This window comes from Zonotrichia leucophrys, chromosome 3 (assembly GCF_028769735.1).
Source record: "Zonotrichia leucophrys gambelii isolate GWCS_2022_RI chromosome 3, RI_Zleu_2.0, whole genome shotgun sequence".
Lineage (NCBI taxonomy): Eukaryota > Metazoa > Chordata > Aves > Passeriformes > Passerellidae > Zonotrichia > Zonotrichia leucophrys.
In genome coordinates, this window is record NC_088172.1 from 26,522,012 (window position 1) to 26,537,651 (window position 15,640).

A 15,640-nucleotide genomic window follows, 5' to 3' on the forward strand; every position below is an offset into this window, starting at 1 on the left:
CTTTTTCTGTAAAACACTAAGATTAAATAATATTGCTCTTATGACTGGAATGTTGGAATGGAAGGATACAGGCTCTTTTGGAAGGGCAGGCAGAAGAAATGAAGTGGAGGTGTCACTATATGTCAGTTGGAGGTTGTGGAGCTAGACTTGGGGACTAAGGAGACGACCAAAAGCTTATGGGTCAGGATTAAAGGGAGGGCAGGGACAGGTAACTTTATGGTGGGGTTTCCTACAGGGAGTCCAACTAGGAGGCTGTACAAGAAAATTGGAGAGGCTTTATTTATAAAGGCATGTAGTGATTGGACAAGTGGGAATGGCTTCAAACTGAGAGAGTTGGTTTAGATACTAGGATGGAGTTCTTTACTATGATGGTGGTGAGGCACTGGACATGTTACCCAGAGAAGTTGTGAGCACCCCATCTCTGGAAGTGTTCAAGGCCAGTTTGGATAGAGCTCTGAGCAACCTGGTCTAGTAGAAAGTGTCTCTGCCTATGGCAAAAGGGTTGGAACTATAGGATCTGTAAGGTATGTCCCAACCTCAGCTATGCTATGATTCTGTCCTATTTGTCCTATTACCAGATAAGCATTCCTGTTACTTTAAGAAGTATGCACTGAAATATTTAAAAAGGTAGCATATGATAGTTATATATGGCTACAAAAATCTCTTTCAGGAATAGGGAAGGCTCTAGCCTTGTTGTATCGTTCTTCCTTTTTCAGAGAACACCCCACATGCAGGCTGCTTGTTTTAGGGGAGTTTTTCTTCTTGAAATTGTTCTGGTTTGTCTAAGTGAAAAATATTTCTAGAAAATGGCATTCAGAAGGAATTTGCTATTTGGACAAAAGGAAGGGAGCTATTTTTCCAGGAGTATTAGTCTTTATCTGAGACACAGACACTCAGATTCTTTTGTAGTGAAAGAAATTCGCTCACTCTCACACATGCTGTCTCCTCCTGCCCCAGTGAGTATTGCACACTACATCACTGCACTGTTCTAATCTGAACTAAAATAGGACATTACATCATGTTACCCAAAAGATTTACAGGCAGTTTGTCTAAGAGTATAAATTCTACCTATTCACCCGACTGACTGCAGAATTAGCTTAGGAAGTTTGCACAGAGCAGCAGAATAACCTTGGTATTGCCCTGTCTTATAGAAGGAAAATATATTACCTTCTTAGAATTCATTTCATAGCAGTGTAAAGAAAACTTCCCAGTATGTAGAGCATAAAAATACTCCCAAATGTAGTTGATGCTGAAGTAGTTTTGGTCATCTGTGTAGCCCCCATCACATGAATTTTGAGCTTTGGCTTAGTATCCTGTTAGCATAAAAGCAGCCCATAGACCAAGCTGTAGATTTTCAGCTACAAGACACAAAATAAGTGCTTCTCACTCAATATCCTTTCATATTCTTCATACAGAAGAATCTTCTTACCCTAGAATGCAATGCCCAAAGGGATCTTTGCATGTACATATCCTGATGTCACTTGTAACATGGATCACAAAATACCAACCAGCTTTTCCTGAGTCTTCATGTGGTTGAATATAAGTTTATGTAATTATATGTGTGTGTATATTTATGTATGATATTTTTAGATGTTCATCTAATCCTGGATTGCAGATGATATAGAATTTGAGACCAACAATTTAGTCTACATGTTAATAATTATCCTCTTTGAAAAGATTTTTAGCTTGAGCTTTAAAAAATCTCCCTTGTTGAGAAAGCATTTCAGCCCTTCCTTGTGTTTCTGAAGTGCAGTGTAAACTCCTAGTGATTGTCTGCCCAAAGTGCAGGGTTATCTCCAGGGTTAATATTTGTGCACTGCCTTTGCCTAAACTTTAATATTAATTGCTACTAAATAAATTGTAAAAAATTAATTCCCTTTCTTTTTTAGAACTTGTTAAATGCTAGATTTCTTGTTTTTATTTTCCTCCTTTTCAGTTTTATTGGTGCATGTGTTTTGGTTTTTTAAAAATTGTTTTCCAATACCAGCATGTGATGATTCTGCATGTAGTGCACACTTCATGTGGTGATGGCTATGGCCTAGTGCCAGCACTAAAATACATTTGAAATAAATCAAATTGTGTAGTGATGATATACTTCATGACTCTTGTCATGGGTTTTTCACCTTTCCAAATCCATGGACTGATTTAAAAATTTCCCATATGATTTGGCACGTGCATCACAGCATTAGTGTAGTCAGAAGTCTACATTTTAACAAATTCCACCTATCAGCTGTTAAGAAAGCAGTGCAGGATAATCTTTTTGTCTGCCTAACTCAAAAGTGGCATCTTGAAAAACTGCTCCTTGTTTGCTGCAATAGTAGCAACAAAATGTTCTTAAAAATAAATTAGTTATAACTTTCCCAAACCATCTCCAAATGTTTTTAATTATGTACATTTTGTATTGAAAAATGACCTCATTTGCCAAGTGAACACATTTTTTCTGTCAAAATAGATGGTAGATAAGTGTTGCCCCCCATGTAAACAGTGAAAGTCAAGATTCCTTTTTTGGAATTATGGTGGGGTTTATTTGGGATTTGATGTCAGGAGAAATAAATCAAAGCACCAACATCAGAAGTAAGCATGATTATTCCTGGAATTCTTCTAAAAGAAAAGGAAAATCCAAAAATTTTGCTGTGGCCCATGCAGGTTTGTTAGAGCTAAATGCAGGAGAGCAAGATTGTGTTGTGGTTTTGAAATTAGGCAAAAAATAAGCATTTTGATTCCTATATAGGGTCTGTTGATCTTTATAACATTAAACAAAAAGATATGAAACTCTAAAGCCATGGCACTTGAGTGGTCAGAGCACATACCTTCCTGTGTGGCACAATCCTTGATGTATAGAGGTTAGAAGTGCAACACATCTTACTGAGCTTTAAATACTGCACTGTGCTTGGCAGCTTCAGAAAGTCATTCCTTTATTAGTCATCTGTCTCTGAGGCAACAGAAAAAAAAAGTGCTGCCAATTTATATAGGCAGCTTATAGTAAACTGCTGCTGAATTGGAGTCTCAGTTGATCTTTGTGAGGGAATGGATCTGGGCCAAAACTCCTAAAAATGGATGTGCTTCTGCCCTTTGTCATGGGGTCAGCAAAGGCCTGTAGGATTCATGCGTTACCAGGTGACAGAAAAAGTTATGCATGTGTCAGAAAGGACAGTAGGGATGGAAGGACAGAGCAGGGATGCACAAGGAGTGTGCATGCACAGGGAACAATACAGGAGTAGTGCTCAGGGGAGCCAACTGGTCTCTTCTGACACACATCCATTAGAAGAATAATAAAGATGTTCCTCAGCATATTGCTTTTATATACGTCAATGTACTCTTGTAACCTGACTCCAATCTCATGCCTTAGGTATCTAATTTTAGCTCCTGTTTTCTCAGAGAAAAGTTATGTAATAGACTTCATTTTGAATGTTGTTTGGGGTGACCTACACTCCCATATTTTTTGTTCATGCTATAGAGTACTTTATTGCCTTAATGGAAGGACTGTGAAAATAATTTCTTCCAGCATTGAATCAAGTTGCATAGAAAATTTGCAAAAATTTGTCATTTTTTTTGTAATTGTTTTACAATGAATTTTTCATAGTATATGATTGAATACCTAATCCTGCTTTGTTGTGTTGCTTGCATGCTGCTGCATTTCTGGTACTGTAGCCAATCTTACATAAGTTGAATGTCTTGTGGCTCTCAAGAGAAGCCACAGCTACCCTGTGCATAAAATTCTCTTGCAACTGATTTGGGTTCCTCTCTCTCCACCCAAGAAGTCTCAGGGGAGTCTTGAGTGGATAGCGTGTTTTATCCTCTACCTATTTTCCAGCAATGTTTTGTAACCTTGAGGCATTTCTCAGAAGATGAGTGAAGCATGAGAAGTGCACTTGGCTGTGCTGATTTTTGAGAAGGCAGCAGCCAATGCCCCATCAAGGGGAAGGGAAAGGCCAGGGACACTGCTCATGACAGGAATGAACTGTGTAGTTTCTTGGAAAATGAGAGGAAAGGGAAGCAAATTGAGTAGGCTTTGGCAATAGTCCTAAACGGGTTGAGGAGGAGAATTAGCCACATTAATGATTAATGATAGCAAAGCTCATTCAGCTTGAAAAGTACTTGCTATAAGTGCTAAGTGCTGGCATTAAAAATGTATGCATTTTCGTTTTAGTCCACACTTGGCATCTGAAAATGGAGAGGAAAGAGAAGAGCCAGCAGTGTCATTATAGCAGCACTAATACCTCACTACAGCTGAAATCACAGCTTGCCAAGGCACACAGCCTAGGGTCTGGGTGTTACAGATCTCAGCCTGTTGTGCTTAGTGATACGGGTTCTCCTAAAGTATTCCACCACCTGCCCTGCAGAGCTCTGAGTGAAGGCTTGGAAACCTTCTGTGAGTCACCATCTACTAAATGAACAGTTGTCCTCATTAAACCGCTACTGAGGAAGACAAAGACTATGTGTAGGCTGTCACACATGGATTTCTTTGCACAATTAAAAATTTTATAAATATCAATTATCTGATCTCTGTTTTTCTTCTCAAAAAAAAAAAAATGACCTGCTTTCTCTAATGTGTGGGAGACACAGAGAAAGGGAGCTCTAACAGAAATGATTTGTCGTGCTATCAAGGTGGTGGCAACTTGCCACCAGAAATGCTGTGGATCAGAGCAGCAGAGATTGTGTGGGCAGGAAGTGCAGTCTTTGCCACAATCAAGCTGCGAGAGGTAAAATCTAGAATAATTTGTTAATAGAGGTATCTGAAAGGAGCTGAGTAGACAAATGGAGAGGCAGAAGAGAAAGAGAAGAGGTTTGAAATGTGAACTTTAACAGCTACAAGCCAACGCCTGAGGGTTAGACTGAAAGGTGCTTGTTGATGGGCCATTTGATTGCACAGGGTGAAGGAAGAAGCAGTTTTGTGCTCTGACCTGAAGTTAGGCACACCAGCCTTGGCACTGTCAATGCAGCCCTTTGCCTTCCTAGGCTGGTGGTTAGTCAGCAGCTGCATACCTTTAGCAAATGTCTGGAAATGGTAACTGAAATCCTTGTTTTGCCAGTTTGCTGCAGAGTGTGTAATCCTTCTTACTTCCCACACAGCTGTATGCTGAGCTGGTGTTATATCTTCATTTCACTCTGCTGTTAGTCTAGCCTCACTCTTTATTCACACATCTGCAAACAGAGTTAGGGACAGAGTTCTTTAATTGTCTCCAGTTTGCTTATGGCAGCTGAGCACACAGGCGGGGTGAGAACATCACAGGGTGCCCCATCCACTGGGAAGCAGAGCCTTGTCTGCTCTTTCTGTGTAGTGCTAAGCTGGTAGAAGCTGCACAATAGCAGCAGAGGGCATCTCTTCATTACTGCCCTGTCTTCCCAGTAGACACCTAAGCATTAGCTCTCAGCTTGATGTAGGAAAAATGGAGGTGGAGGGGAGTTGTTGCTCATCAAGAATGACAAGGTTTAATCTTAATTTGCCCTTGGTCAAAAATATACATTTCTCTGCTTTGTTGACAGCCGTGCTGTGCACTGCTGTGCCAGAGGCTACATTTACAGTTATGAGCTGGGTAAAATGCTGTGGTTGCCAGGGGAGAAAAATATTAGTATTACCAATATTTATTATTTGGTCCCCATGGAAACTATAGTTCTTCAGGGAGTCCTAATTTTCACATTTTTCCACTCTGTGGAAAAGTTACTTCTTTAACCATGAAGTTCAGATAGTTGTTTTCCAAGAATACATGTCAAGATACTCAACTTCCTTTGTGTTCTAGCATGCTTGACAGATGCCTGTCTATGGGGAATTACTGCTTACTAAGATACGTTGTGACTTCCAGTCACACAAATTTCTTTGGAGTGTGGTTAATATAATTGTATCATGGAGGTGTTTTATTGTTTTTTCCGCCTCTGCGTCCTCTTTGATTTGTTCTTTCCCCCATTATTATTTTGTAACTTGCTGCATATTTTAAATTGATGAAAAGCTATTTGGTTAATTTTGGTTTAAGTGGTCTTAGAAGTTTTTTTTCAACCTAAATGATTCTATAATTTTGATGGGGAAATAAACTTTGTTTTCTACTTAAAGGTATAAATGTGGCAAAAGCTATCAATGTGGCTCATGGCTGTAAAACAGACACAGTAGTACCTGTTTTTTCAAAGTTTGAGTTCTTCAGATTTTCAGACTAAAGCTGTTAAAATACTGAGGGATTTAACCTTGGCAGAATAGTTAACTCAGTGTTTGGCTCTCTTACAGTGCCTAAAACAGTATGTGGAACTTCTAATCAAAGAAGGTCTAGAAACAGCAATCAGCTGCCCTGATGCTGCCTGCCCAAAGCGAGGTCATCTGCAAGAAAATGAGGTACATTCTTCCTGCAAAGAGGGTGTTTTCCTTACAGGATGTTTAAATCTGTCTTGCTTTTTATGTTGCAGCTTAATTGTTGACAACATATGTTTTTATTAATTCTTCAAAGGTCAAATACTCTGTTTAACAGATTATTACTGTTCCTAATTGGAATTTTTTCTTCTTTTCCTTTTTTCAACAGATTGAGTGCATGGTTGCATCAGAAATCATGCAAAGGTATAAGAAGCTACAGTTTGAAAGAGGTAACACATGTAACACTACCCACTGAAGGCTGTGAGAATGAGTTTTTTCCAGAGCAGTCCTATAAATCAGAATCTCTGCGTATGTTCTTGCAGTATCATTGTGCGTTAATTGCTTGGTCATCAGAAAGAAAAACCCCAAAACCTAAAACTTCTTCTTGCTTCTGTTCTTGCCTGTATCATTCCCAGAACTGCAGCACTCTGGGAATAAACTAAGGAAAGAAAATTGCTATGTATTATATTCCTAAATAGCTAAGGGAGGGAGTGACTTCTATTTTGAGCTTTGCTGTTTAAGTTGACTACTAGTATTGTAGGGGCTGGAGAAGAATACTGACCTCTTTCACAGAGGCAAGATTATCTCCTGGGTTAGCATTTAGTACAGAATTAATGAGCATGTGTGTAACGATACAAACACATTAAGAACATAAGCTGACTGTATGCTAATGGAGATGTGCAATGGCAGGACCATAGAGAACTGACAGTAAAGTTTTGCTGGGGGCAGGACCCAGCCTAGAAACCACTGCAATCATTGGTAGATTTTTACTGCCTTCACTGGGCTTTGAAACATGAAATGAGTTATCTGTAAGGAGCATCCAAGAAAGAGATGAAACTGTATCTTATGCTCTTGTTAATCATGTGGTTACATTAGGATAGAGGTCAACTTGAAATAGATTCCTACTGGGCAAGGCATTGTAAAAACACTTTCTGGTGGTTTTAACTGCATAGTATATGCTGTATTTAACTTCAAGTACAACTGAAAAAAATACCTCTCATTCTCAGAACAAGTTTAGTTCAGTGAATGAAACTGTGCAATTAATTGAGACTCATGAAACTCACTTTGGTTTGGTGCCTGTTTGCAAAGCAGGCCAGGTTTGTGTCAATGTGGGTCACATAAATTAAAAAGCTCCTTTTGAAAATTTGTGTCTTCAAATGCCCTGCCAGTCAACCTCAGCTGAAATGCATTGTTATGGAAGGCTGATCTTGTATCCGCCTGTGAATTTGGTTCTTTTATGCCCCTTTGCAGAAGTGCTTTTGGATCCCTGCCGGACTTGGTGTCCATCCTCTACATGCCAGGCAGTTTGCCAGCTCCAGGAATCAAGCCCACAAGACCCTCAGCTGGTCCAGTGCAAAGTGTGTGACATTGAGTTCTGCTCTGCTTGCAAATCTAATTGGCATCCAGGTCAAGGCTGTCAAGAGAGCATGCCAATCTCTTTTCTTCCAGGAGAAACAAGGTAAGATATTGTAAAAGATTAAGTATTTAGAAGCCAAAAACTCAAAGAGGCATTTTCCTGATGTTTTGTTCTAAAGCTGTTTCCTTCACTTAGTTGTTCCTGTTCTTTTAATGCTGTATTCTAAAACTGAACAGCTCTTGGCAGCCTCACTCTTTGCCAGCATTCCCAGAAAAGCACAAAAGAGCTGCTTGAGCCTTTGGCCTTTTGCCCCAGTGGGAAAAATATGACATCCAGGCAGCTCATCAGCTTCACTTGAGGGATGATCTTGTTACTGCTGCTCTCCTGGTCAGTGTGGGAGTCGCTAACATCATGCCAGACAGTGATTTTCAGGATTCCCTGTCCATCATCTTTTCTGCACATTTGCCATATGATCTTAAGCTCTGTTTCAAGTGGTCTCTGGTGGCAAACTGCAGCCATTGAATAAGAAAGACCATTGTGTCTGGGCTTTTTCAAAGATTGCGTTGCACTCCAAGGCATCATTAAAGCCCTGTCCAGCTTTGGACTTAGTTACTCATACCTTGTCTTCTTTCAAGCTTTGCTGTAACAGATGACTAGCTAGGATGCTGTCATGATGAGTTCCTGATCAAATACACTAACTTTGGCACATGCTTTTGTGTGTGCATGACAAAAACTGAAGGTTGCTAAATTTCATGGCAAGGTAACAAACTTTATCTACTTTTGCTTAGTGTTTTGTTGCTTTTTAGTTTTTATTCCATGCTTAATTTTTTTACTCCATCAAGTAAAAGTAAAAATTGTTTTTTCATTGTTCTGGAGCATAATGTGCCTGCTAGGAGCATTAGGAGTTTCATATACATTTTATGTATACAAAGCATTTTTTTCTAGTACGGTCACCCCTAGTGTTAATAATTAGTGTGTGTCCTTTTATCCTGCTATTGGGCAAATAAATCAATCAATCATCAGTCCAGTTTTGCAGCAAATTGTTGATTCTCCATCAGTAATTCTTGCATCTCACAATGGCAGTAGCTGCAGGATTTGTCATTTAAGGTACATTTTAGTTGTTAGTGAGCATAAAACCTGCATACAGTAGAAAGCTACACAAGGGAAATAAAAATTGTTCCACTATTTCAACATTCCTCTGTGTTGTGCCCATTATATCAGGGGATATCTGTGGTTTTGCACAGTTGTGCAAGAACAGTCAGTGGTGGCCCTAACTCATGAACAGTGACTTGTTAGGAGTCTGTCAACAGAGACAAAGTTTAACCGAAAGAGCAACATGCACCAAAACCTTATTGTTGTTGATTTGGAGGGAAACTCTTAGACAGGGTCCTCAAGGAGGGCACAGACAAGTTCTCTGTCCCTGGTGCCCCAGTCCAAAGGAATGTGGTCTGGAGTTATTGTGCAATCAAGGGATTGTTTCTTCATCTGAGAAAGAAAGGAGAGAAAAGTAAAATAATCTAGATGTACAAAATATTTAGATGTGAGCTACCTGCTGCTCATCTGGTACGTTACAGGATAAAACTGTTTAATATCTATTAATATCTACATAAAAAAGCTGTTTTTTACATGATAAATAAAAGATCCTAACTTTATGTAGACACTGTAGTCATTAAGCATATTCCTAAAGATATAGTTGAAAAATAGTGCACAGCATAATATCTGAATAATAAAACCACTTGAATTCCTGAATCTCTAGTAATTTCTCTTTTTTTAAGCAAAAAATGCAGGCTTGCCTTCATACACAGTTTTTAGACATTATTTTCTAAACTGACCTGGTCATGCATTTTACTAATTTCTCACTCTCTCCCACAGTTCAGTTTTCAAAGTGGAAGATGATGATGCTCCGATCAAACGCTGTCCAAAGTGTAAAGTTTACATTGAACGAGATGAAGGCTGTGCCCAAATGATGTGTAAGAATTGCAAACATGCCTTTTGCTGGTACTGTCTGGAATCTCTTGATGTGAGTACATGCTGTGCACTCTTGGCTCTCAAAAGCTTAGAAGTTCATTGCTTTGCCATCCAGCTGTCTCTTTAATCAATTAAATAAATAGCACTCTAGCTTCTGGCCACAACTCACCAGAGCTGGTGCTGATAATTTGATAGGACTTGTATCCTCTGTTTCGTTTGTCTGACCTGTGTGAATTTAGCATTTGGCCTGAGTCAGTAAATAATTATTAAAAAGTAAAATCTTATAAGACAGTAATTTGTTTACAATCTTTACATGGCACCTAACATGGGGAAGAGTGTTGCTTTTTTTTTTCAGTGCTGACTTTTCAATGTTGCCTTTCTTGAAGGCATTACACTATAAGACTAGCAATGCTCTCAGTCTGAGGATGTTTAACAAACTAGATGTGGTAGGTTATTAGCAGTCTTATTTGTTTACCATTCATTGTATTCTGTGGGACAAGAAATAGATCTGCCATAGGAGAAAGAATACTGTGTTCCCCCAACAGCAGGAATTTATTGTTCTATAAGCTGCTACTGTCATATGTTTATATTTTCTTAAAATCAGCCTGCTATCATGCCCACAGATCAGAATATATACAATACACAACATCTGTTTCCATGTCATCAGTTTTACTTTATAACTTTGTTAACAATAGCAAAGGAAATTAGGTTCCTGAGAGCTACTCCCAACTATTCAAATCTTGTGGTTGTTCCATTTGAATACTTTACTAACAATCCTGAAGTCACAGGCTTCTCACATGCTCTCACAGATAAAAAAGCAGTGTTGCCTAAGAACTAGGCCTACTATCTTGTCTGGTTTGTGAGAGGCTGACAGAATTGATAGGGATGTAATATCTCAGAAATCTGTTTTGTCACTCTGTTCTTCAGTTAGATAAAGGAGCCAGCTTTGGGAGGTCTGCAGCACAAGTACTGATTTTTCCTTTGCTCTTGCTATATGTTTGTAAAATGCATGCAGTGATCAGCTTATCTTCTTGGATTCTCTTGCTAAACTTCATGCTAGCATTTAAATATGCAGCTAAAGACCCTTTGGGAGAAGAATTTATTATATATCTATAACACATGCCAAATAAACCTGCTTGTGAAGACACCTAACTATAAACAAAGCACTTTGGAAAGGTTGGACATGGCCATATCCACTTGCTTTTATCTTCCTGTGTGATTCTTGGGTTTAAGTTGTCTGGTTATATTGTTTTGTAACTTGAAGAACTACTGTTTATTGCCTACCTTCTCATTTAATATTTGCAGGATGATTTTCTCCTTATACATTATGACAAAGGACCTTGTCGAAACAAGCTGGGGCACTCCAGGGCATCTGTTATCTGGCACAGGACACAGGTAAAGCTCAGATCTTTTAAAGCTTTCTGCAATTCTACTGCTGTCATAGTCCCTCATTTTAACTCCTTAGGATAAATTCTGTGCCAAATGGTAACTGATTTTTGTAGCAGATAAAAAGAGGGCAGTAGCTTGGAGTGGAACAATTATCTCTCCTAGAGAAGGCTCTCCTTGGCAAAATGCCCCTGAGAACCAGAAAAGGTATGTTTGCAGTGCCAGTCCAGATTGTTCTCACTGAATATGGAGGATGAACTAAGTTGCCACTGTCAGTATTATTTACAAGGAAGCTCTTTCTGCAAGGCAGTTTTAGCTCTGGATCCAGAGCTGGAGTGGAATTAACCTGAATACAGACATTATCTTGCTATGGTCTCTATCTGACTCTTTCCTGTTGGTTGGATAGAAATAACCCTGAAGGTTCATCAGTAGTTTCAAACACAGATTCAAACTGACAATTGCAGAGAGTGTGGGAATACCTCTTGTAGTCTAGATTCAGTGTTGCTAGACTCAGCAAGAATGCTAGTAATAAAAGAGCTCTCTGCAGCACTGTGATGCATGCAGTATAAATGCTAATGTGTGGCTTGGTCCAATCCACTGCCTCTACATTCACTTCAGAGATAGGGGGACATCTGCGTATCTGAGTCATCTCTTCCTAAATTAACTGTGTGCCTGGAAAAAGCTACCTTTGAGATGAAGTACTTTTCTTGAAGTAAGAAGATTTTTTTTCCATGTGAGCATAAACCCCAAGTCTATAGAATAATCATCAAGTCTGAAATAAAAGGAGAAGGATCTCACCCTTCTCCTTTTACCCACACCACTGGGTGTCTGAGCTGAGGACTGGCTTTTGCTTGGATTAGCCAATGGTAGCTTAGGAGGTGTGTGGGTACATGAAGTTTACTTGATAAACCTGTAGTATGAGGTGATTAATCTGATATTTGGAATTTCTTCTAAGCCACTGCAGTTTGTGCAAATATGTTTGATATATAGAATGTTTGATGTTGATTGTTGAGAAAGGTGGTGATAATTCACTACTAGTCAGGATGTAATTCTGCTAAACCCACTGAAGGCAAGTCAACACTGCAATTGTTTCCTTATGTTAACTTCGAGTAAGTTGTTAAGGCTCTTCTTAGATTTATCCAAAGCAAATTGAGGTGAGTCTTTGGTTTGTTGTTTGTGGGTTTAAAAAAATATTTGCTTTGGCCAGAGAAAATGGCTTGATGCCTAGTAGGGCAGCAATTTCTTCAGAAGAAAAAGAACCAAGGAAAAGTAAGTAAGTAATACTCAGCAGGCAGTTTTGCTTAAAAATAAACAATGCCCCTCACCACACACAAGCAAAAACACACTAAAAAACCAAAACCAGCAAAACAAAAAAACTGAAACTTGATAATTTCTTTGATGGCACATTGAGGTTGAAAGGAAGGTAGGTGTAAATAGATGTTTTATATTAATTACCAGTAGTCAGTCTGGTCCACTGAATTGCCAGCTTCTAGCTTGGCTCTGTCTGACCAGTGCACTCACCCTGCGTTGCAAAGAGCACCATGGCAATAGTTGCAGCTCATGTTTTTTAAGGATAAGAATTTAACTTTAGTTTCTGGGAAATAAATGCAAAGATTAGAAGTTGCATCACATTGTCAGCACCACCAGAAGAAAAAGAATGGGTTATGAAACGTGCCCACCTCTGAAGCTGAAAACGGAATTGCTGCCGGGAGGAAATAAGATGGTAGGGCGAGGCAGCGGGGGCTCCCGGTGGCCGGGCAGCCGCGGTGCCGGTCCCGCTCGGTGTGTGCGGGGCTCCCCATGCGGGGCAGCAGCAGCCGCGGTGCCGGTCCCGCTCGGTGGGTGCGGGGCTCCCGGTGGCCGGGGCAGCAGCAGCCGCGGTTCCGGTCCCGCTCGGTGGGTGCCGGGCTCCCCATGCCGGGCAGCCGCAGCCGCGGTGCCGGTCCCGCTCGGAGGGTGCGCGCCCGGAGCGCTGTCGCACAGCGCCATCTCCCGCGGGTGCGGGCGCTCCGCGTCAGCACAGCCCCACAACCCTGTGCAAGATCATCCACACCCGATTATCCGTGGCCAGCCAAAGAGCTACTGCATCGTCCCATCTATACCATGGCTAATTTAATATTTGCCAGCTAATTGAAGTGGTGTATCTAGCCCTGACTAGAAGAATCTGTAATGAGTGCTGCACTCTAATTTCATTTTGCCTTCTGCTGTGAGGTTTTGCTATTGCATTAGCATTCCACTCTTGCCATCATTATTCAAAATTATTCACAGACACTGTCATGTGAATAAATCTAAATTATTCACTTAAATAATTTGTGAGCATATCATTGCAACATCACTCTTACGGTTGCCTGTGGCAAATGGGAAACTTTCTCAGGTGATGAAGCTCAACTTGAATGTTTCTTAAACAATTTTCCAAATTTAAGCTCTGTAGAAATTAACTGCTTTGTCACACTGACTGGTTATGTAAGTCTATGGTCCTCTGCTCATGCTGGGAAGGAGGCGGTCAATAAATGTAAGTGAAAAAGATGCACTTAGATCATGTGCCCTGAAGCAGCAGCATGAGCTCAGGTCTGAGTGCAAAAAGCCATTGCATATACAAAGTCCTCCTATAATCCATGGTGTTAGTAATCTGTGATTGAAATTCCCAAGCTTGACTGCATGCTGGTGGTACACTGTGGGATTCTTCCCAGATTATACCACCAACACCTTGACTCATTCTTCTTGAAGTTTTCTCCAGAAAAAAGGAGAGCACCTGAAAGTGGAAGTCTTTTTTATAGCCTTGATTTCAATATTTAGCATTTAAGATTGGTCAAGAAAAGTAGTAGTGATTTGCTTCATTAGTTGTTTGAGATGTAAGAAAACTCAATAAGTCAAATAGACATCTGCATCACCTTGTGTGATAAAACAGTTCTGTGGCACAGTTCTGACAGGAGCCATTAAGACATGAACATTCACACTACTTTCACTGACGTTTTCTGGTCACAGGAGCTGACTGTAGTATACACGTGGGGAGTTCTGGCTCTGATAAGGTCAGAGGCATTTGCTGAGGTCTTTCTGATGGGCACAGAGGATGCAGTGGTGTAGCCGACACAGAATCTAGGCAATGCTATCCCTGACACAATGCTATCCCTTTCTCTTACAGGTGGTAGGCATTTTTGCAGGATTTGGTCTTCTACTTTTGGTGGCCTCCCCTTTCCTTCTACTTGCTACACCATTTGTTCTCTGCTGCAAGTGCAAATGTAATAAAGGAGATGATGACCCTCTACCTACCTAGACTGAGAGAAGATTGGACTCATCACAACATGTTTTGGTTTTACTGTTGCTGTTATGTTTCCCTCTTGCACTTATATTGCTGTAGCCTTACTTGCCCCATTCTGCTTTTTGTTGACACAGTCTTGATTCCAGGAACTGTTGTTACTACTGTTGTACAGATCACTTGATAACAGACAAGGAGGGTAAGAGAAGGCAAGTTTGGTGCTAAAGGGAGACCACAGACCTGGGTAGCTATCTGAAATTAAGAGGTGATACTGCTAAAAATAATGCAAAAGGTTGGTGCTGCCCTGCTGGTGGACTAGGGACTGTACTGAATGACATCAGCAAACCAAGCTGAAAAAGCCTACAAACTTCTGCATATCTGTTTGCTTCCAAATTTGGTGTCTTACTCCTGCATATGTTTGAGTTGACTATCATTTGAATCTGATAGTCAACTTCATGTGACTTTAATAAACATCTGATTTTGTTAAAGCATTCACAATGTCCTTTTTAGTACCTATTTTTTCCAAGTGTAACAAAATTAGTAAGGTGCGTATAGGCCATCCTATGCCTTTCTTGAAATTTGGGGAGGATCAGAGGGACAAAGTTAGTCCTGCTGCCTTCCACTAATTTTATAAAGTCTTATAAGAAATTTGTTTGATTAAAAGCTACATTTTAAAATTCATTGATGAAGCTGTAAGGTTGAGTGGTGGCACAAACCCGCTATTTAATCAAGTTTCTTTTAAAAACACATTGATGGTATTGCTTACCCCTGGACCACTAGTGTTTTTCTGAATTGTTATTTTTTGCTATTGTTTAGGGTTCTGCTACACTTATAGGGCTATGTAACTTCTAATCCAGGTATCTTAATCTTTTTATAGATACATAGATATATATATATATAAAATCCTATTTAAACCAAATGTGTAAATAGCTGTGCTATTGAATTATTTTGGAAATTCAGAATAGCTTGCTTCTGTCTTTAGGACAATTAATAAAAAATACAGGACTAACTTTACTATTTAGCAGACTTTTGGGTTATTAACGAGTCTTTCCTTTTAAATATAAAAATACATCATGGTTATCCCTGTAGTTAATATGAAAATGCCTGGGATATTTGTGGAAGTTGTGCTTTGCATTTAAACTACTTGGCCCGTTTTCAGAGATAGTATTGTATGATATGTGGTGTATTGTGCTAATAACAATACTGTGACAAAATAAGTTTTTATTTGAAAACTAATCACTTGATAGCTTTGCAAAATTCAGTACTCTGTTTTCAGGGTAGTAAAGTGTGCTATTCAACATACTACATCATTGAGGTTTCTCTTTGGAAATATTTT

At 39.7% G+C, this 15,640-nt stretch overlaps 1 protein-coding gene across 2 annotated transcripts in view; it reads left to right on the plus strand.

Annotated features, from left to right (window-relative positions):
• Window positions 1-14,795, plus strand: part of RNF144A (ring finger protein 144A) — a 58,210-nt gene extending 43,415 nt beyond the window's left edge. The window contains exons 3-8 of one of the 2 annotated variants that reach the window (XM_064707682.1): window positions 6,218-6,322; window positions 6,507-6,567; window positions 7,589-7,796; window positions 9,567-9,714; window positions 10,968-11,057; window positions 14,191-14,454. In XM_064707682.1, coding sequence (XP_064563752.1) covers window positions 6,218-6,322; window positions 6,507-6,567; window positions 7,589-7,796; window positions 9,567-9,714; window positions 10,968-11,057; window positions 14,191-14,322 — 744 coding nt within the window. In that variant the 3' untranslated portion in view covers window positions 14,323-14,454. Of the gene's footprint in view, window positions 1-6,217; window positions 6,323-6,506; window positions 6,568-7,588; window positions 7,797-9,566; window positions 9,715-10,967; window positions 11,058-14,190 lie in introns of both variants that reach the window. The other variant, XM_064707681.1, reaches the window with a different exon arrangement.
• The last annotated feature ends 845 nt before the right edge of the window (window positions 14,796-15,640 follow it).